Source organism: Anarhichas minor, unplaced genomic scaffold (assembly GCF_050575085.1).
Source record: "Anarhichas minor isolate MPS153535 unplaced genomic scaffold, ASM5057508v1 ptg000021l, whole genome shotgun sequence".
Classification (NCBI taxonomy): Eukaryota; Metazoa; Chordata; class Actinopteri; order Perciformes; family Anarhichadidae; genus Anarhichas; species Anarhichas minor.
Genome location: NW_027466467.1, coordinates 7,675,457 through 7,699,374, shown reverse-complemented (window position 1 = coordinate 7,699,374; position 23,918 = coordinate 7,675,457). Strand labels below are relative to the sequence as shown.

Below are 23,918 nucleotides of genomic sequence, written 5' to 3'. Positions count from 1 at the left end.
GGGGGGGTACGATGAGTCATCACTAAGACATCTAGACAACAGTGACCATTCTGTGGTTAACTATTGAATGGTCAACTGTCTGCATCCCCATTCAGCCCCTTATCTAAGCTGACAATACCATGTCCTTGAGTAAAACACACACACACACACACACACACACACACACACACACACACACACACACACACACACACACACACACACACACACACACACACACACACACACACACACACACACACACACACACACACACACACACACACACACACACACTACTTGAGAGGACCCTCACTAACCATGTCTGACATTTATTAACCTTGTTTATAAAGTCCTAAAACCTTGAAGTTTTATCTCACAAGACAAAAAGAGACAAAACACTGAATGTTCTGACAATAAAAACACATAAACAAGGCACAGTGGAAATGTGCCATCACAATACCCAACGGCGGATTAGCTTAAAGACTGAAAACAGGGGCAGACATTGAGAAAGATTTAGAAATCAGTTATCTGTAAATTTCAAACATTAAAAATACAACTATTATGTATTACGTCTATTGCTTTTTATGTCTCTAAAACTTCCAGCGTCAAGTTCTCCATTGAACCTTTTTAATGAGCACATTGCAGGTAAACAGATCACCCACATGTAAGAGTAAATACGTGTAAGAAAATATGAAAATATGGTAATTGGCTTTGGGGGTGCCGTAGGCAAAAAGAGAAACACAAACAAATGTGTACATAGACACACGGTACAAGCAGCGAACACTCTCCGGGGACTGAGGAGTAGACATTCTGTGTCCTCCCACCACACAAATCAAAAAAAAAAAATAAATACAAATTTTCCACCCTTGAGAAATTTGCCTTTCCAATACACATCTGCTGAAGGCCTGCCGGAAAATGGCAGCGCTCACTTGTGACGTGAACAAATCAAACCAAAAGAATGATTTCAATGCGAGGCTTTGTCTACAAAGCCTGCCACAATCACGGCCACTGCGTCTTCCTGCTTCCTGCTGCTAGAAAAGAAAACCGCACACCTCTCAGTGAAAAATCATCGTTTGAAAGGAGTCATTTAACCATTAATATTCATAAGAAATCATGAAACAACAAACTCCTCTTGTCAATCTTTGATAAAGCATACTTTGAACAAGTATCTGTTTTTGCGGAGACTAAATAACATCAAAGAAGTGATGCATCTTCAGCGTGTCGCAACGCATCTCGATAGAACACATCACAGTCGATACGTGTTCAGCGCCACAGACAAGACAATCGCTCTCATTGCTTTGGGAGAAAAACAAAGTTCACTACAAGTTCAACGAAAGCAGCGTCTCAACAGCTAGAAAATGCTTCGTGACGATGTACAGCGTCTTTCTCGTCTGAATGATGAGCGCTTGAAATGTTTACCTGCTAACCTACACTTGTGTCATGTTTTTTGTAATTCAAGTGACAACAAGGGACGGACATTTTTTAAATTTGGATATTCAAGTGTTTTCATTTGTCTTCAGACAGGAAGAGAGAGAAACACATGCAACGACTGTAAAAATTGGACTGAGGCCGGCTTTGGTCCCGTGAATTGAAGCTCGAACCGTAGCGATGGTAAATAGTGATCCAAAGAAGCCTGGTACAGCTCACAAGTGCTGAATCGCCAAACACACCGTTTAGGATCAGCTCTTCCAGCTGTTGTTGGCGACAATTTTTAAAAAACAGGCCATGAAATGTGTACTTGGAGTCACACATCAAAGAGGACAATAATAAAATAAAACAATATTCTAATAAAACGTGTTGGACAAATGATGTGGAAAGGTTGAATAGTTTTTAATGTGGTTTAACAGAGAGACTGTCACTTGTTAAGAAAGACCAAATTAAACCATTTATTTAATCTTAGTTTCCATCTTAACAGACATACAGGTATATCCATGAAATGTGACCCATCTGGGTATTTTTTGCATGACATCACCACCACTATTTTACACATCCTTCAAAGCATAACAATGATGAGCTGAAGGTCTGGATGAAGACTTCAGTCTCACTGTGACATTTTTTCTATTTGACGTAATTGGAGTTGACTGACAACACAGACATTGTTTGTTGCTTGATTGCAGAACACAATATAATCATTTAAACTTAACCTGTAATAGGATCGGCTGTGCTGCTATAAAGACAGTGAATTGAGGATGATGACTTTCTATTCAAAAAGACTAAATATCTCTCTCCTGACAGAGGAACTCCAGGTTGGTGTTCCAGAGTATTTTTGGTTCGGCTCAGTGTTAACTATCAGAATAAGGTAGACTTACAACAAAAAGATTCAAGAGAAAACTGTTCTTTTAGGACACAAAAGGGTGAATAGTGTGACAAATCTAACAATTACTATTTTTTAAAGTAGTGTTAGGATTTAGCAGACTACGTTTTATTCTAAGATACAAAGTTAGCTAGTTTAATTTGAAAAAGAGAGAAAAAACAGCACATTTTCAAACAGCTGTGTAGAAAATAATAAGCTTGCTTCTGTTTAATATAATTGATAATTGTTTTTTTTATTCAAATTAAAACATATTTCAATTTAAGTAATTTCAATCACTTTTAAGGCCTTGATTTTTAAGCATTCAGTTTATCCAACGGGTTGTTTTTTTTAGAAGAAGATGAATGTTGCTGCAATCCCTCATTGGAGTTCCTCATTACTAGTCGATGATAGACTGTACGCCTTTAGTTAATCATCAGCAACTAGGACTCATCAACATGCTATGAATATGGAAATCTCTGCTCCCTGGAGCCATTCGGATTTTAATCCAGACAAAGTCACGCTGACAGGAAACTGACGTCAATGTGTTGCAAATACATTTCACATTCTTAAATGCATTCAGACCCGAGGAGATAGTCTGCATGTATCCCACAGTCAGTGATCAACAGCTAGCCCCATGTTTGTGCAAAAATGCTCTCTATTCAAAGTGTCAAAATAGTGGGGATGTTGAACATGATTGGGGGAACAATTAATGACAGGAAAACACTCACACGCAGAGACACGCATGGGCATGCGTAACTCACACAAACAAATACTGAGGCCAAGTCAACACACACACACACACACACACACACACACACAAAAAGATGGGCATTTTCAGCGCGACATGGTACCTTGTCCTTCGGGCGTCTCTCCGAGAGGATTGACTTCGACTTGAGTGGCGTCGACTTTCAGGAACAGATCATAGAGCCTCTTTATCTGATCTGCAGCCTGCGAGGACCACATAGGACAGTAATTACTTCATGGTTCGGCTCCGAGCAGCCAGCCTCTCCAAGGCCGCTCAGCCTCCCACACACAGGCTACATGAAACACGGCAAATCCCCTTCAACAACAACGCTGTCTGAGTTTGTATTGTATGAATATGTATGTCTCTGTGCTGAAATGTAAAATGTTTCTATTTTTGCTCAAAACGGTGTGACAACTGGCAAAACAGGACACGAGTTACAGCACATGCTAATGTGGTTACAGAATATAATGCACACTTAAATAATCTCTCTCAAAATCCCCAATTTAAATGATCTCTCTATTGCTGCAAATGTTCTTTAGTATTGAAGGCTTGAAATGGCTTTAAAGGACTTCTAAATTGCACAGTTCCAGACACAGTCCACTAATTTCACCTACTTTTTTCTTTCACACACACAAAACCAGTATAGGCATAGACACACTCACACACACACTCACACTTGTATCGACACAAAGATCCTGTCATCCCATGACTCATTCCAGACAGTAGAGGTCTTTCAGAAGAAGACCTGTAATTATCTCTGAATTAAAGAGTGTAGCAGCTGACTCGCAGCAACCATGGACAAGCATACTGACAATGTAGAAACCTCACCATTTACTTTCTATTCCTCTCCGTGCCCGTTTAAAAATCAATGCCTATTCAGTATCCGGCAAAAAAAAAAAAAGAATTGCATACAATATGATGCAAACAAAGCTGAAAACATCCTTGACTCTCACTAGAAGCAGATTCACTTGGCTGCTTTTTATGTATTACAAGTGCTAAGATTCTGAGCTAATCTGATTTCTCATGCCACGGTGCCTGTGGAAGAGAAAACAAATCAGTTATCTGATGCCAAGAGACAAATGGCATTTAAATGAACTCTCTACTCTTGCAGAATGTGGACTCGGGAGTGTTTCTGTACTGTTCCTCCTTCACCTCGTTTTCTTAGCTCACACGGCCTGAGCAGCATTCTTAAAACTTGAGATGAGAAGAAAACATTTTTTCAAAATTATAGTCTGCCCATTGTGATGAGTTTTGACTCTCGCTGCATAATTCACTCACAAAATCCATGTGAGGCACGTTGTATGAAATAACGGTACCATTAGTGATGCCTCAGCCTGGCACAGCGCTGTGCCTCACTGCCAGATATGTGACAATAGACCACCTGGCAAGTGAGTCTAGTGTAATGATGCCTCGCAACTTGTCGCTGGAAAACTAATAATAGCCCAAGTTTGGTGTGTTTGTCAATGAGGATATGTGTGTGTGTGTGTGCGCAATGCATTGTAGCTTTTTCTGCCTCCTCTTTGCATCGTGTCATTAAAGCGAGCGTGCCCATTACCTGTCTCTGCAGAGGTCCTTTGAAACCCAAATTAGCTGCCATGCGAAGTGCCTGGTCGTCTCGCACCCCTTCAAATATATCTATGACTTCCTGAAAGTGAAAGAAAAAGGGTGGGACACAAATGGAGAAAGGGAGTGAGAGAGCGCAAGAGGCTCAAAACGCTGGGTTTTAATCTGACACAAAGCGGATGTTCATATCAAACTGCAGGCATCATAATTAAGTAGTGGCAAGCTGCCAGACACAGAGAGAAGGGTGACTCGGGGCTGAAACGATGGATTTATGATCATCAGACCCTCGCATCTTCGATAACGAGAAGCTTGCATATATCTGTTTAAATAGGAAGACAAATGGCCGAGGGATTTCAGGGTGCACAGCATTGAAGAAAATAGAGTATAAAACTGACAGCTGTCGTAAGCTGGTGTAAACAATTCCGCTTAAACTCGGTCTGGACCATATCGATTTTAATGAGATGTGTGGAGGGCCAGCATGTGGGTGAGATAAGAAACATCACAGCTGTTTATTGCATATATAACCGGCATAAATCTCTGCTGGATCTTTACAATCCGCTCTAACATCTGTGGACAAATGCTAACGGAAGATTTACAACAATAGGAAATCTGTAGTGCTTAAATGGTACATCTGTTAACACTGACAAAGACCTGTTGCCTAGTAGCCAAGTGACTGCAGCGGATTATGTTCTGTAAATGGAATCTAATTAATAGCGAAATGAAGCACAGAAGGCAGTGTATTTGTTCGTGTCAAGCCTCAGTGTATTGCTGTATGTCGGCATCATGTTCAGCTGCTGCGCCACACATGCAGGCAGGAAAGAAATTAATTGAATTAGCTGAAAAATACGAAACGAGCACAGCTTCCATCTGTAAGGCCCACTGGGCAATCGAGCCCTGGTGAGACATCAAGCCAAATAAAACTTTTGTTGATGAAAGAGCAACATCTGGCAAGACGGCGAGGTGTTTGCGCTCTTTTAAGAGTTCCATTGTGCCAGACGAGATTAGTCCATTTCACATTCGGCATTGTTTCCGAGGCAGATACGTTTCACTTTGTTATTCTTACTCGTTAGATATTGCAGTGATGGGTACGAGCCACAAACCATATACCTTGAAGATGAGTTCTGGGGTGCTGGCGGCCACCTCCTCGATATCCATACCTCCCTGAGGGCTGCCTACCATGACAGGACCATTACAGGCGCGGTCCATCAGGATGGCAAAGTAGGTCTCCCTGCTGATGTCCAGGGCCTCAGCAACCATCACCTGGATGTGGCATAGCAGCAGAAAGAGGGGCTGAAGGAGGAATGTAGCTACCATACTAACTTGAGGGATGCACCGATCCGTCTTTATTTATTTTTTGTTCTAATACCGATAACTGGGCATTGGGTATCAGCTGATTCTGAGGACTGATGCATGCCAGAGTTTAATTAATTAGCTTTATGTCTCACTATGCCGAAGTGACTGGGAGCGTTCTTGCATGTGTAAGGTAACATCAGGCCTGACTAAAACATTGCTTTCTTAACTTCGTAAAACAAAATGTAACAAATAAATAAATGATGATCTCTACTGTTTGGAACTCATGATCACATAAGGGTACCTACTGAAGCCCAAATAACAAACACCATTTGATGTTTTTTTTGACAAACCTTTGCAAACTTAACTTTAACTTTTTACATTAATATACATAGGACACAATGGCACAGGCAAATAAACAGGGTCCATATATACACAGGCAGAATCTATGAAGCATAGCTCTGAGAAAATCTGTTGTGAATGAGAGGCAGGGACCTCAACGCTGAGAGTCCGGAAGATGAGAGGAAAGAGGAAGCAAGCGAGAGGCTCATTTGGAAAAGAGAGGAAGAAAAAAAAAATCTGATGTGTGGTGGTTAATGGGCTGCAGGTATTCGGATGAAGTGTTTGTTTGAACATGCACAGCCCTTATGTTCTGCTTCCACCCTACCGCACAGCTAATGAGGATGGATAGCCTTCTCTCCACTCCGTGTTCACAGACAGCGGCCCTATCTCCTTGTCCAAATGTTGTCCTCTCCAGTCACTCAAACATTCTCTTAAGTTCCCTCTCGTTCGGTTTGTCACCCGATTCTTCACTCAGACTTTTCTATTCCCACCAGCTTGCTTTTTCACCTCAAACCCAGTCTTCTTCAACAACCATCTTTTACACCCTCTGTCCCAATCGTCCCTTTATCATCTCTTCTCCTCATCATCATCAGTGCCATGAGAGCAAATCTATGCAGATGCTGAAGTCCTTTGTTCTCTGCTCTGTGGTGCAGTAGGGGTTCAGGGTTGACAGCTAAGCTCTGTCTGTCATCTGACAGACGAGAGGTTGTGACTACACTGTTACTGTTCTCGATCCTTCAGGTCTGTCAAGGGCTGCTCCTCTCAGGTCTGGCTCCAGTGCCAGAGGCAAAAGAGGATGTTCTTGGTAGAACCAACAGGAGGTCATGTCTCTTCTCGCTCAGATCTAATTCAACTTTCGCCCAGTTTTAGTTTGTTTACCTTTTCCTCTGAGACAGAGATAATTCTGAGCTTGCAGGGGCTTTCTATAAAAAAAATGACATGTGTGACACTCACTTGATTCCACCTAAACTCTGCGGTAGGAGCAGAAGTTAGGTGGAATGGGGGGTAGCAGGGGTAAACAGAGATGGGGAGAGACAAAGACAGAGAGCGGGGGGGGGGGGGGGGCACACAAGCTACAGACCCGAGAAGGCTTCATCACCTGGAAATGTCTGTTTTGAGGAGGTGCAGCATGCGAGTAGAGAAAATGATATTCCTGCTCGTTAGTGGCACATGGAAACAGTTGTTTACCAAACACTTTAAATTCACAGTGGGCCCGGTTCAATTTATGCAATGAGCCATAACACCAGCCAGCGTAAACCCACAGTAAACAACAGTGGATGGCTAGTGTTTAAACCTAGTGGGAAAAAAAACACACAAAACCATAGAGCCAGACTGCCTTCACAGTCATTCATTTTACAGAACTGCATTGCTGGACTCAAAATGCCTTAAAATGAGGTCAGAAAAAAAAAGAAAAACAAGAAGAAAGAGCAATATATATCTTTCTTTCTTTCTTTCTTTCTTTCTTTCTTTCTTTCCTTCCTTCAGTGGCTCACCATTTTCACTTTCACTCCATCTTTCGGTGTCTGCTTGGTGGTCAGGTTGAAACCCAGCATCTTATTGGCCAGTTCACCAACCACAGCAGGGCTGATTGAAAGAGGTATTAAGTCAAACAGTATCCTTTTTTTCAAACAACAGACTTCATTTCTATTAAAATACAAACACTGGAAAGCATACGCTTACAAAATGAAAGCGCAGAAGGGAGGAGCAGAAAAAGTATTTCTTTATCTCTCTAGAGGTTTTTTTTTCGCAGTTGAAGAGAGACATGCCTCAGCATATTCTGGGCATTTATGTAACATTCTGACAAAGCACAGTTTTCGGATACATCAACACATCGCTGTGAATGAGCCTCGATTCATGCTCTGTTTAAAAGCAGCCCACATGCCGGGGCGGCTGCTGTACGCCTGCTCTCTCTGCTTTTGTAAGTGAGTGAAAGTGAAGATGGGGTTGTTCTCATCCTTTGATAGATGAGAGGAAGGTGAACTGTGCACTCATGACACTGTCTGGGGACGATGAACTTCAGCGTATTTCACTTTGAAAAAGTTTCCGGCCATTCTGAACCCTGAAGTAGGGTGACGATGATACATAGCCGGGACAATTGTCATAAATCACTTTTTTGCCTTTAAGGCGGCAGTAAGTGGTCGGCACCTTTACTAAAAAGATAGCGTTGTTTTAGTGCATGAAAACGTGGGCGAGGTAAAATGCAGTGCCTGAGCAAAAAAAAACTAAAAAAAATCTTTCAAAATGTTGTTTAGCCTTTTGAAAAATGCACAAAGATGCTTCATTGGAGGAATACACCCATCACACTTTGTAATTCTAAGATGGAGTCAAATATATCTCAGCAGCGGCGCAAAACCCAACCAACCCGAGAGAGGAAAACTCAGTATGGGGTGCAAAACGCTTCTGCCGACGTCAAAATCCCCTTTTCAACATTTAATTGAGGGTAGTTGTTTGAAAACGAGACACTGGCAGAAAGAAAAACTGTTTGTTTGCAGCACAAGTAATCCTGACAAGCACCAAGGGAGCATCTTCAGAGAGCTCTTTGAGCCTCCTCACTCTAAAAGTCGCTGTCGCAGGAGAAATAACCATGAATCCATCTCCTACAGTAACTCACAGTGTGAAATGGAGATAGGGGCATACTTACTCCTTGGTTAAGTGCACTCCACCTTTAAGGCCACTGTCAAACACACCTTTGCCTCTGCCCCCAGCCAGGATCTGAGCTTTCAACACAATCTCCTTGGCATCTGAAAGACAAAGAGAGAGAGAGAGTGTGAGACATAGCACTTAAGATGTAGGCTCAGTACCTTAAATGCCCCCTCGAGTCTGCCGGTTATCTGTCCGTCTGATTGAATGAAGCAGGGGTGCGTGTGATATGTGATAAGATTAGGGATTATGTCGGGATGAAGAGAAAGTTTACACTCCTGTGTTCAGCACCCATCCACAAGGCCAATAACCCTAGCACTACCAATTACGATGAAGTAAAGGAATTACTGAACCCACGTTGAAATGGTCATAAAATATCTATGAAACAAGACAAAGAGTGCGCAGGCCTGCTAGCGACTCTGTGAGGTTGTACTTGGGCACAACTGCATACTTACGTGCTCACAGTGACAATGCTAACATTCTGACGTTAAGCAGGTAGAATGTTTACTATGTTTACCATGTAGTTTACAGTGTTAGCATGCTAACTGCAGCTATCAATGAGCATTTTAAATTCTAAATATAGAAAATGGAATAGTACAAAAAAAGCATTTATATATGGAAATAAATATGTGATTGTGAAAAAAGAAAAAAACAGCAATACAGAAGCTGTGTGCCTCGTGCACACTGCACTGCTCCTCGTGCATGACGGGAGTCAACCAACGTCACTTTCATTAAATGAAAAGTGAAATGTAGGGTTTTACAAGAAATCCCCACTGTAAAGAAAGACATGAGAAGTCTTCCGTCTCCAATCCACACCGAGTTTGATAAACGTCTCTGCTCGTCTGTCAGCAGCAGCTCCTGGGACAGCGGCTCGCTAACCGGCCTTCCCCAGGCTAAGTGACAGGAGACATTAACTGGACCTAAATAGTTTTCATGTCGGCTCCATGGGAAGAAATCAGCGTTTGTAGGCCAAAGTATAGATTCATTGATTTTATTTCCTCGTCAGTAGTGCACCAGGCGAGCTCACAGACAGAATGGGAGCCTTCATCAATCAATATAAATATGGTTAAGTTCAAAACACATCCACCATACATACATAAACCTGTATTTTTGCACTTGATAAGAATTAATATTCTAACATCCTTTTTTCAGCCCTATTGCTAGCATTTGCTTGTAGCCCGACACACAGCGCTCGTAGCGCTAAGAATGCCGGGAATGTATTATGTATGAATGTAGTATTCCAAGTATTCAACAAGTTAAAATTTTGACCCGACAATGGCGCGACAGGAAACGTCAGAGAATGAATGTCTGAACCACATTTCATGGCTCTCCATCTCATAGTTATTGAGCCCATCTTGTCGATGTAGAGATATTTCACTGGATAAGTGAAAACTTTGACGTCTTAGTGGCGCTACATGAAGAGTAAGGGATTCACCATAAATATCATCGTCTGGGCACCATGAATATCCGTACAAAATGTAATGGCAATCCGTCCAATAGCTGTACAGACATGTCACTAAAATCCAAAAATGTCAATCTCGTGGTGGCGCTAGCAGAACACCCAAAGGATCTCCAGAGTCAGTAGGTTGCATCATCTCGAGAACATGGATGTCTGTACAAGACCTCACGGCAATCCATCGAATAGACAATTCAGTCTGGACCAAAGTGGTGGACCTACATTGCCATCTGTAGAACTATACCGCCAGATACAATATACACTTAAAACTGTATAAATGGTGCATTCTCATACAACTGGCAACAGGTTACAATCTCACACCAGGAAGGGAAATACTGTTGGAAACTTTCACGTGACCTTGCTTCAATTAAATAACCCCCCCTGCTTCCCCTTTGCTGTCACTACCACCTTGCAGGAGCTCGCACATCAGGAAGAGGCCCCCCTCAGCTGTCTGCTCGGCATCCTGCCCCGAATCTCCCTCTATTCAAATGGAGCCAGGACACTTGATGAAAGATGGGTTCTGGCTAGGTTATTATTATCTAGGTGGGGGAGATCAGCCACTGACAGGTGGCTGCCATCAAGGTGGGAAGTGGGTGTTATGGAGAGTGGAAGGGGATGATCTGCCGTGCGGTGGCTAGAAAGACGCCTTGACCTTCATGGCTGGAGACAGGCCCCTCTTTTGACAGCATAGAAGAAATAATTAAAAAAAAAACTCTACGAGTAGTGTGGAGAACGTCTAGACAGGAGCTGGTGAGCTGAGAGAGCCTAAAAAACTCTGTCCGTGCTCACTGCTGCTGTAGTGAGAAAAGGGACCCAGAGAAAATAGCCTCTGACAGGGTGGCAGGGATTAAACCAACACTGCATCAGTCAGGCCCGTTTTCTGAGGAGAGCCGAGAGCTGAGAGGGGAGACAGAAAAAGAGGGAGAACGAGAGAATAAAGGTGTGCTCATATGCAAAGGGCTTTGAGAGGAGTCATAAATGAATAAATATGTTAATAAAAAACTGCTGCTGCGCAAAATTAAAAAGAGTTCAAAGCAAGATGAAATAGAGTGTCCTGTGGGCATGTGCAGCGGAGAGGGACGGCACAGAGGAAATGACTTTTGCTTGAAAGAAAAAAAAAAAATAATAAATAAAAATAAAAAAGGAAACTAGTGGAAGAACAAAGATGTGAAGCCCAATAGGGAGACTGCATTGTTTGAGGTGTGGAGAAAGAAAGGTGAGAGTATTGACACATTGATGAGGACTTAAAAAAAAAAAAAAAAAAAAAAGTTATGGTTTTAAAGCGAGGGTATGTTAAATATATTAAAAAGGCATGTAATGTTCCAGGTAAGGTAATGGCGTGAGAACGAGGCAGGTGTTCATTCCTTCTGCCCGAGTGACCGATCGCAAACCTGCATATTATGAGATATTATAGCGGTGTCAGCAATTATGAATGGTACGCTGTAATAAAATGCATTCACACTGCATTGCAAAGACAGTATGATGAAACTATGTATATCATTCTCACAGAAAAAAAAAGAAAAAATTAAAAAAAAGACTCGGACCACACGCTGTGGTTAACATTGAGACCACACTCTGCTGGGACACATGGAGAGGGTAATGATGTCCTCAAAGATCAGAGGGAACATGGCGCATGGTAAAGAGCAGGGCGGTCATTATCTGGTAGTATGACAGACGTGAGATGGCCTCTAACACCCTGACAAAAGGTTGGTCCCTAATGAGTGCGGAGCGGAATGATGAGTGGATGGAAAAGGGAGGAGTAGCATGTACAAATCAGAGACAAGTCATGCCTTTATGTTCAACCCAGACACCGCGTTGAGCAAGGGGAAAGAAGGTCACATGTCTGAAGTTCATCAGTAAAGGCACCAGCGAGCACTGTTAAGGAGCTATATGTAATCTTAGACCGCAATACATCGTACATTCTGATCAAGATGCCTCCGTGTTTTCAGTACTGTGCAATACGCAGAGTGTATATCTGCACCTGATACACAACAACTCATTTATTTGACTTGTCACAGTAATTAGAAACACCTCCTGCTGAAAGTGGTTTGGTTATTAAATTATTGGTTGGATGAAAACCCCTTTCTTTGGGGGGGGAGGGGTTGCATAATCAGTTCTCCGCTTCCATTTGTATCACACATGGCCCACTGTGAAGATGCGGAGGAAGATTTCCATCTCCATTTATTCTCTATATCTTGGGGACACAGAGGAGGAGATTAACATCGCACAACATCTCCAATCACATCGCATGCGATCTGAGTAATGCGGTCATCATCCTCAGGCCTAACTCATTTCCCAGTAATGAGTGCAAATCAACTCCCAGTCTGCTTGCCAGTGACAGCAGCTGGCACAGAGAACGTCGCGTCCACAATCAGTGTCGCTTTCACCCTCGTTCTCTCTGTGCACTTTGGAAATACCTATTCTCTTCCACCCCCGCTTTAACTCTCCACGGAGCCAATGGGTGGGCAGCAGCAGAGTGAGCTTTGGTCTGATATTTAACAAAGCCTTCGAGGTCTGTGCCATGAGAAGGGGGGGTGGGGGGATGGTGGCTGGTAAGGGACAGATTTCAGGCTGTTTGCCCAATCCAGAGAGAGTGAGATGTGGCTACCATCTGCATGGAGAGAGAGAGAGAGAAAAGGATCAGGGCGTCCCTCCCCGGCGTGCATGTGTGCTGTAATGAAAGTAATGTGGCGGCTAAATGGAGACGACTAATCAAACTCTTGGGAGAGAGGAGAAAACAAACACGAGCGCACACACACACACAACCACAATTCCAATAACACAGAGAGCCTGAGCCTTCCTATGGAGACGCGCCATCAACACCAGAATGAAGAAAAAAAAAAAAAAAAAAAAAAAGGACCTCTCAAAATTCAGGATCTGTGCTCATCATGACAGTAAGCCTCCTGGTTATGTTGCAGGAGAGTGTTAATTGCTGCCAAATGTAGTCTTTAGAAAAGGCAAAGGTCTGAAATGACAGTCTGTAGGACCATTATAACAAATAGCGTACTTTAGACGTATAATTGTTCTATATCCCGATGTTTGTTTGGAGTTAGAGCCAAGCGGCTGAAACATAATTCATAATTCAGGGGTATTCCGGGCAGCACTTATGAGTATAAAAACAAACAACAATCTGTGCTTCCATTTGCTTCCATCTAGTGACACATGGCGCGTCTTTAAATAACGTCAATTATGTTGTCAACTGCATACTGATAGCTTCAGAAAGCTATTGGAGCGGCTCTAGCTTTTGACTCACTCTTCCTCAGGGCTGTGCCACATCCATGACTCACTGATATTGGGAACAATTAACTAATTACCTAAAATAAGTAGGTTAAAAGTACCAAATACAATGCAGGATATTGATGACATAAAACAGGGCATCAATCTGATTAGCTTTACTAATTGCAAGTAGCAAACTGGACATGGTCACGCTGTTTTCCCTTTATTGATTGATGTTAATGGCCTGACAATGTTCAGTGTAATAGCCATTGCTTCACAATATATATTTAAACACACTAGGGCCGCCCCCTTTTAGTCAATGAGTCAACTAGTTCGTCATTTTGGTCTTATTCCACTAAGATTTCTTTAGTTGATTAGACATCTTTCATGCCGAATGACTTACTTCCAAGAAACATATGAGCACATCTGTGGCACACACAAGGTTTAAAACGGTGTTTTTGTGAGATTCTCTGTGGAGAAACTCAACAAATTAAATCAACTAATCGGTAAGTTGACAAAATCGTATGAGTGTAACTCATTTCTTTTGTTGAGAGAGCCCTAAATTCCACTTTGGCATCGGTAAGGCCATTTAACAGGGTTGACCGCGTTCAATATTTAGACTCCCTGTGCGATGATTTCCTTTAACCGCAGCGGTAATGCTGGCATCATCTTGGACCGGTGCAGCTTTCCATAAACTTTTACCGTTTCCAATTCTGCCAGACTGTGAAAATGTCATGCAGAAAATGACTGTCCATTCATGCTCTGAAGGCAGGTGAACCAAAAAGAAAAGATGTGAAAATAAAAACATTGGGTTTTTCATCTACGCCGACATATAATGGCCTTGGAATTCTTCAAGCTGAACATGTTTCCCTGTTCAGTTGAGGTTGAAAAGTCAACAAACGTTGATCAAACCTGACCACGCTCCGCAAAGTCCTCTTGCTACTGGCATGTCTGTACGACCAAATGTTGGGACTTGTATAACAAGGGACAAACAAAGATTTAGACACACACAAAAAAAAAAAAGGTCGAAGATAACAATTTGACCTCTTGGTTCGCTCCAACTTAATATATCATTACCATCTCACTGTCTTTACTGGTTAAGCCCGCCGTCAATGTGAGCGTCTCTCCCTCTAATGATGCCATCTCAGTGCCTCTCAGTGGAGGAGAATATCTGTGTGACACCTCCTCCGGCCACCGCTGGCATGACGGCCGAGTCCTCATTAAGGGACAAGTCCACCTGGCTTTCAGACAGACAGTACTTCTAATGACATCCTGCGATAGCGCTGGTCTCCTCTCAGCGAGGGAGAGGTGCAGCTCAAATCCCTGACAAGAGAGTTCTCCACCGCCGTGCAACCAGAGGGGTGACGGTAATGATAATGGTGTTGTGGAATGATGGGTGCTTAATGACTACGGGGGTTATCAGTGGGGAGAATCATTCCGTTTGATAACAAAGTCTCTGCAAAGACATTTATTTCTATCATGAGACAGTTATCCAGAAAAGTACCAACTCTGGGTTGCACACAATGCGTGTTCCGGCAAATATTTTAAATAAGTGATCGAGATGGCTGCACAAACATGAGCTGCTCACTTCTCATTACTGACTCAACATTTTTCATCAGTTCAGCATGAACAATAGCAGATCAGACCGTTCCAAAAGCCAACAACATCTGCTGCTGCTGACGCACTGGTGGGGCCAGTGCACTACTAGCAATGCCGTTTCCTCTGACGGGTAATGAAGCTTGCCTAATGGTTGGAGGTCCCGACAACATAGCCCAATGATGTTTTGTACATTTCACTCCACTAGTACTATTCCTTTTCTCTGGACTTGACTTAATTCTTAACTCCAACTAGTACCAACACGACTAGGACGGCTACATGTTCACTTCTACTGGCACATCAGTATCATCCTAATACGATAGAGGGGGATGTGTTAGAAGTAATTCGACGTCTCACCCGCAACATGAATAGGTTGGAGTGCGTAATGAGGAGGTGGAAACACTAAGCTGCTTACATAAATCAGCTCTTTGAGAGACAGGCCGCTTTACCTCGCAAAGCCTATTTACAGCTGTTAAGACAATTTCCGATGCATGGCGTTTCCTTGCTAAACAAGAGACCCTAAGAGCAAGACGATGTATGGGAAGACAACAGGCCCTTGGAAAAGCCAATAGGCGTTTCTGAATGAAGTTGGCGAAGTGTCTGTCAGTAGGTCGCGGTTCTCCGTATAAATAAGCTTGTGTTTCAAACCAGCCCTATCTCCATCCTCTCCCAGTGTGTGTGATCTCAGCACGTATTGGCGACAGGACAACTGCAGACGAACATCTATCTCCCTGAGACAGGCCAGCCCTCTGAAGGGACCAGAGCGGCTCCGTCCATCAGCGGGAGCCCCGCAGGGGAGTTGGGTGGCGAGACGGAGATACCCGCAGCGTTCTCCAGCTGACTCCCATGCACTCATTTAGTTCCCCTACAATTTGATTAAAGTGGCAAACGAGGACACAGAGGTACTGCTGTAGCACTAGGTTTTCTTTTACAGGAGGGGTGGGGCATAGATAGAGGGGTGTTAGGCACTACAGACAGAGACAGAGCAACACAACGCTGAGCACAAGAGAGCAACAACAGATTGAAGCAAAGGCAAAATGAAAGAGCAGACGGGAGTGAGTGAACAAATTGGAGGAAGATGAAAAGAGACGAGAGGTCTTAAAAGAGAGGGACTCAAGCAAAAGAGAAGAGAGAATGTGAAGGTAAAATGCAGACGAAAGAACTATGTTGTTTTGACTTCACATTAGCAGTTAATCGCCATGTAAATGGACCTCAACCCATTTAGGTAGAAGTTACGAACGTAATACACTAGTTGTTTCAAACTCTGGCCACGAACAGCAGCAGCACGGTTAGTGGTTGCAGATTTGTCAAGTGATTTTCTTTTATTAGTGTGCACATACCAGATCCGTCTCATAAGTGTAAATAAGGAGTACAATTTCAAGATTTTGAAGAACAGCGAAGTGAATTAGAACAATCTATTATTCTGTAATCATATAACTTTAGTCTTTTGCAAATTGCCCATTTGCAGTGGACAGTTGTAGAAAGTGGTCCAAATGTCCTCATGTCAGTAGTGAGAAAGTTAATATACCCACAAAATTCACAACAATAGTTCACTTAACTGTATATATACCATGCTGTACGTGTCTGTTGATGATTGCTAGCAGCATCATGATGCATCACATGACAAGTGTTTTGGACTTAATAAACACTGGTGGTGCACCAACAAAGTTAAACTCAGTCTGTGAGTACCTTTTGTAAGTAGCTTTTTTATAAAGTTGCACTCACACTTTCTCATCTTACTCCGACACCATGACTGCTGCAGGTGACCTCATTATAAAAAGAGCTTGCTAACTTCTCTCGTCTCGCATAGTTGTAGAACTCGAGAACATATACACAAAGTCCATTGGGTCTCATGTTTCCGGTGTCCTTCCCCTCCCACAATGGCTCATGAGTTCACCCATTTGAAACGGACATCATTAAACAAACCCCGTTTCTCCGCGACACCGTTGCCTTCACAGCCAGACCGCCGTGTGTTTACATTGGAAACAACGAAGGTGACAATTGTAGCCGCTCGCCAATGGAAATGAAATGGCATAAAGATGAGAATACACGTGCAATACTCCGTGAGACTGAGGCTGCATGTTCTTTTGATGTTCTAGAACCAATGGTAAGTTCAACAGATGAGCAGCTGCCTCCGTGGCCTCGGCCCAGTGGACCAATGAGAAGAGGACATGGGGTCCAGATGGTGTACAAACACACAGAGCTCTGAGAGGGTCCTCACACTACTTCAGACAAAGACAGAAGTGAAAGGGCCGAGGTTGAGTCAACTATAGTCGGCACTAACCGAAACTGTCAGCGCTTTTCACCAGAGACTCTGCCTCATTTTCTGAAGGGGGAAGATGAAAGTGGTCTTAAAAGGCGCTTGAAGTGTTGAAGTGCACGAGGCGGCTCTAGTGGGGACTGTGAATGAGAAGGAGGGAGCGCGAGGTAAAGGATAGGCCTGAACATGTACCATGTTTGACAGTAAGATGCATTTGTCAGTGAAGAAGGCAGGTCCCATGTGTCCACAAGGTGTATAGTACAGCTGCGACGTTCCTTTTTCCTATTCAACACTACACGAATGTTTGGTTTGTCCAAACATTTTCTTAGTCATTGGTGAGACAGGATTGATATCGCACATCGAGAGCTGAGCATAATGGAATCTGATGACAAAGGACCGAGGCCTTATACGACGCTGTTGTACAAACACATCACGGGACGGCAACAATTGGGACCGAACTGGAGTGAATACAAAGAAAAAGGCTCAGAGAGAGAAAGCAATAAGAAACAAATATCACTGCATTGCTTCTTACAAATTCACTGCTAAATGAATCATGGAATAGCCTTAATAAAACATTTAATATAATTTAACTTAGAAAAGCAGTAATCATCTATATTCAAGTAAAGCTGCACTTTTGTTTCTTTTATGTCTCATGGAAACCTGTTGGTGTGCCTTCTGTGTGCTCATGCATGTTAGGTTTAGTAGCCGTCTTTATCTACAGCACAGCACACTCTCTGGAAGTCAATGAGTACGAACACATGAAAATGACATAAAATGCAACTAAGCAAGTTTGAGTGGCACATAAATCCCACAGCACTTTTTCATAATATTTGAATGAATGAGAACAAATGAATTTGAACGCAGCCCAATCCGATACTCCGTTGTAGGATTGCCATTGCGCGGCGGGGTCTTGTGACACGCTAACAGGTGACTTCAGATATGCTGCTGTGATAATGTTGCTGTTAGAAAGCAGCCTTTTTTTTTTTTTTTTTTAAAGGTTGCAAACAGCCTTTACATTTTTCCACACAAATTAACTTCATGCTAGTTTGTTTCCTATGTTTTGCGTTAACAAAGAGAACAAAAAATAGCTGACAGTAGTTTACTGGCGGGGTAACATCTGAGACGAAGACAACGGAGAAAAAGCCAAACGCAGCATCTCAGAGGAGGAGAATGGGGGAGGACTCGGGAGGGACGCAAACATCACACATGGATAAGGAAGTCCTCGGAGTGACTTGCGGTGATGCCCGTGTGGGGGGAAGGAGCGTTTCTATGACAGATGGTACACGCTAGACAGCGTGTTGGGTTCGTGAAGAAGCATATGGTACTCTCTAGATGAGCTCATAAACCACTACCAGGCCCAGTCGGAGGTGTAAATGCTTTTCTGCACCCTGCCAGAGAAAGCGCCACTGTTGATATCACCACCAAAATAAATGTGGAGGCACACCATGTGTGAGCATGGGTGTTATGCCGTATCTTATGCGACTGAAGCATTGTATTTAAAACCATATTACCAACAAACCATTCTAATGCATCGTCACTGCTGAGAACTTTATAAATTGGGGCAAACATCAAATTAAATAGCAAAACAAAGAGTCCAAAGTAACCCTTTTACACCATCGCATCAGCTCCATTCACCAAGAGGTTATCCAAAAGGGTACACGCCTTACCCTACACACCAAAGCAGAAATATGCAGGACTGTATGGCAGGGAGCTTCACGTCTGTCCTCCCGACATGCCCCTGGCTCTGTGTCTGGTATGTCACATGTTGCTCCACGCGGTTAGCGACGGAGGATACGCAGTGGATGTGTCTGGGAGTCCGTCCAGCAGAGGCTGCTGTGCAGGGAGCCTCCTCTGCACCTCAGCGCACAATGAGAAACCCATAGCACTGGATTTCATGGAGGGAGAGATCAAATTATCTCAGCCAACCCTCGGTGTGCCGGTGCATGTCTCCGCTCCTGGGCGGTTTTTACTGCAGGTTGGCTTGTTGCAATCTCCACATGCTTTCCTTTCAGCAGATACAATTCACCAAGCAGCCTCCAACTTCAAACTGGAGGACCCAGCCCGTATTGGTTATTTATTTTTAATGCGAAGATCCTATATCGTTTTTTTATATAATAAAATGTTTACTGAATTCAGAAATTCAACATTGGACAACAGCAAAACCCTCCACACACTGGGATGGCGGCAGTGATGCTGGTGGTGTTGTCAGAAGCTGGCTGCTTGGTCCACATAAAATACAAGATACTCGCTCATCGATAAATCATCCGAGTGGGCGTTTGCTCTACATTTAATTCATACACTGTCTGAAACTAAAGGCGTAACGCTTAGGTGGCAACACATGGCACAAAACATTTTGAGCCAGGATTGTGTGGAAAGAAGCTAGCTGCTGGTTTTCAACGACATCCGTCTCACTTTGAAGACCACAGGCCAGAAGCATAGCGGGGATCTGAGCTGCCACAACTAAATGAGCAGAAAACAATCACTTCAAAATACACAGTGTGCCCGGCCTTGAGCTACTCTTCTTTACACATTATCTGTGGCACAGTGTAAGCCTCATTGACTTGAGCTATTGAGGAACCCCAGTAGGCAAAGAAAAAGAGCATTTCACCTTTTCTGGAATAAAGAAACCACTAAATAAATATACTGTATATAGCGTGGCCAAGAAAACGGTTTATTTTTTTTAATGCAGGAACGAATGTTTACCTCAGTCAACTACATTTGGAAAGCTTTCAAGCATGTCGGCTTTAGGCAGCAATGCGAGGCAGAATGAAACTGATGGAGACATATTTGTCAAATGAATAAATTCTTATTTCTTTCCGTCTTTCTCACACACCATCATAAACAGCCAAGCATAACCAAATCTGCACACCTGGAAACACACACACACACACACACACACACCTGCTCCATCAATGAGTTGGCTTATGTCAAGGCAGCTCGCTATTATTCAGTAAGCCAAAATATCAAACTAACTATCCCTCTAATAAGCACACATGAGACTTGACAGCCATGCATAAAAACTGCTCTGTTTACACTGAATATTCATAGCAGGGTGAAATAAATTAAAACGCTTCCCACCTCTGTTAATCATCATTCTGGCAGTGAGGCTGTGCTAAGCGCAAAGTGAAGAAGAGAGGCAGAGGTAGACTGAGGTGAATGAGGAGTGGAAGAAATTAAGGTAACTTCCAAAACTGAACACAAGGAAGGAGAGAGCGAGAACAGAAAGATACAGAAAATGTCATCGCAGCACAATTTTTCAAAGGAAAGTCAGGATGATGACAACGGTTAAGATATAAGACAACGTATTCCGAACTCATCCGATATGAGGTGTACACATGCGCAAGTGTATGTTGCTCCCATTCATCACGCAGGCTCAACATGCAGTCAGGATAAGAATCCGAAGCAATGTTTTCTTCCATCGCTGCTTTTGTCAGTGAATGATTGCCGGGAGAGGCAGGAGCCATGACAGACATGAAGGGCTCTCGCACCAAGCAAAGGGGGGGGGGGGGGGGGTAAATGTGGTTTTGATTTAAAATTCAGACTGAAAATCCATCAAGATTTGCTCAACAGATGCATCTGTCAAGCTGGTGGCGACACACAAAGTGGACTGCATAATCACATTCTCTTTGGCTGTAGCAGGCCACAGGTATGTGTGTGTGTGTGTGTGTGCGTGTGTGTGTGTGTGTGTGTATGGCCGTGCAAACACGCAATCTATATTCATTACCGGACTTGCTTTGATGTCTCAAAAGTGCAAGATAGCAACCAGGTCTTTGTGGGGAAAAAACCTGCATCTGTGTGTTAAGGTGACAGCGCTCGCATCACTGCCAAAGGAAAAAGCAATTCAGTTTTCGTGCATTGACTGAAGCTCTTCACCGTTATCGATAACATATTTAGCCAAATATGAAATGGATCTGGCAAAGAAGACAACTTTCTTTCAAATCTGTATCACCCACAATTTCTTTTTTCAAAGATGGGGTTATTTGAGTGATGTATTAGGTGTCACAAAACTCTTTCAAGTGGTTTTCCTGGAATAATTCTTGCTCCATTTCCCAAAGCAGCATCACCATCTTAGGTGTGCCCGTGCTTCATCCAATGTGCACGTTTTGCTCCACATTCAGATGGATTGATGATGTGTCTGAAGTCAAACTTTTATTATATTTTGTATTTTTCCATCTGATGACATTGAGCTTGTTTTTTTTACACTAATGGGTACTATTAATACTGTGTGAACCTGTGAACTCTTTTACTTAAGTGCTCTCCTACTCAAGTCCTTGATGTATTTCACGAGCCTGAAGCACTGAGTGAAGCACTGAGTGAGAGGCGCCAACAAAAGACACTTGATCATATCCATCTTTAATGGGCTGAGTGTTCGGTTTGCACCACAAACATTTGTAGCTTAATTTCTGGGACCGCTTTTGGGTCAAACTTTAGAAAGCAAGGAAACAGAAGAGCTGGTTTAAAGTCCACTGCCGCATGCCATCGTAGCATCGCATTACAAACATCAATTATTGATTCTGCCAGAGAGACGTTTACTTGTACTTTCCCTATTCACTGCCGAGGAGCAAAGCACGTTTTTGGAAGCATAAATTGTCTTAGCTCTACAACCAGACAAAAAAAAGGGAATTCCCGAATGTCTACAAAGCAGTTGAGAGGTGGATAATATCCACAAATATGACGCCAATAACATTTTCAATCAAAAGAAATATTAAAGTTATGTTGTGTAACCTCGAGGTCCAAAAGTTTACTTTTCAAAACTATAGCGTGGTCCTTGGGCTGTCACACACACACACACGCGCACACACACACACACACACACACACATACATTAAAAGCTTGGACATGAGACTTGTGGATCTGGTTCATTGGTTTTGGATACACAGCAAGAGTTAGAGTGCACATTACAAAAACTTTGGACTTTCTGATAACTCCCTGCACAGCTCGCCCAGTATGGGGCCCTACTTTCAATGAGCCACGTGCTGGTTGTGAGTCACCCATCTGCCACGATGTAAACGCTCCCCTGAGTTGTCAATCAAGGTAAAGGGAATCAATGGTCCATGTCGGAATCTGTTTTTTTTAAATGTTTTGATAGAGAAGGAGAAAGATTTTAAGCTGTTTTTCCTTCGCGATAATAGAACAAATCAATCTGTGTCCACTTTAGGAGAGTTGGACCACTCTATAGTACACAAGAGGAGTGAGAAGAGTTTCTATATAGCATAGCTGCAATTGAACTGTCAACTTAACCACTTCATGGTTAAGTGAGTGTAGCGGAGAGGAGAATACTGGTTGGTGTTTGTGTTTGTGTGTGTGTGTGTCTCATGTGGGCAAGCTCAAGCTACGCATGTCATTCATCTGCGTCTGTGCTTCCATGCTTGACTGATTCATTCTACTGTGTATGCAGGGAACCAGGGGCTCACAGCAGGATATCAGCACCACACAGAAATCTGTTTGAGTCACTCCTGGTCAGCTCAGATAGCTCCAGCCCTCCTTATCCCCCGTATGGAGCCGTATCCCGTGTCCTCTACGGTGGAAAGCCATGAAACGGAGCTCCGTGGGCTGGCTTCACACACACACCCACCCCCCCCTCTCTCGGCCCAGGGCCAGAGCTCGACAAGTCTCACTTAGAATTTCAGCCCAACAGATCTGAACTAAAGAGGCCACTGATCTCCCCCTTTTTCTCTCATTCTCCGTCACCTAACATGGTCCGAGAGCGAGCCGTCCACATCCATGCGACGGCATGAAAAGACACAGTGTGTATCTGAAGAAATGAAGCGTCTGTGGATGCTGGCTTTCATGCTTTTAATGGTGAGCCAGCAATTGTCACAGGATACACAAAGTATGAGAAACACACACACACACACATGTACTAGGACACTGACCAATGCTTAGTGCATGAATGGAGATAAGAAGATAGAGCAGCTCTGAAGCACGCTGTGGGAATAAAGGGGTTGATTTACTAAGCCAACCGAAAATCACTGCCTGAGCTGCGAAGATTTGCGGTGGCGCATGTTTTCAATTTAGCCGGGAATTAACTAACACTCAGGACGCAAGTGGTCACAGCCAAGTTCATTTGAATGCACCGCTGCTCATTAAGAGCGGCTGCTGGGCTATTAAACACGTGTCTTGTCAATTTCTAGAAAGTAATAGAGTGCAAAAAAAGTTCTCTGCTCCTGAGCTTGAAATATCGGTTGAAGAAACCAATAAAAACATTTCTGAACTGCAGCCATGCAATTCCCTCCACTGCAGTGGACAATCCGCAATGATAAATCACTTCCAGCCACCATTTGGATAAAGTTCCTTTCCCTCTGCACACACCTTATTTTGCAGTTCAACATAAAAATGTCCCGAAATGTGTTATACAATAACCCATACATGCAATGTTGCCACTATTCAGTAGCCAGGACAAAACTTAAAAAACAGCCCCATAAACTATGCCATAACCATCCAAAAGTTATCTGACTTGCAAATCCTGCATTTGCTTTCTGTTCCCTTTTAACTTCTTAGTCCTGAGTTTTCTGTCTCTCCATTTCTTCTCCAA

The 23,918-nt window shown here is 43.1% G+C and overlaps 1 protein-coding gene across 1 annotated transcript in view; it reads right to left on the bottom strand.

Annotated features, from left to right (window-relative positions):
- The window catches only part of suclg2 (succinate-CoA ligase GDP-forming subunit beta), an 84,016-nt gene that overhangs the window by 41,442 nt on the left and 18,656 nt on the right, over positions 1-23,918 (bottom strand). Inside the window, exons 3-7 of the mRNA XM_076095930.1 lie at positions 8,857-8,956; positions 7,709-7,799; positions 5,691-5,843; positions 4,576-4,665; positions 3,127-3,223 (exon numbers count right to left, since the gene is read on the bottom strand). Of these exons, the coding sequence (XP_075952045.1) occupies positions 3,127-3,223; positions 4,576-4,665; positions 5,691-5,843; positions 7,709-7,799; positions 8,857-8,956 (531 nt within the window). The remainder of the gene's footprint in view (positions 1-3,126; positions 3,224-4,575; positions 4,666-5,690; positions 5,844-7,708; positions 7,800-8,856; positions 8,957-23,918) is intronic.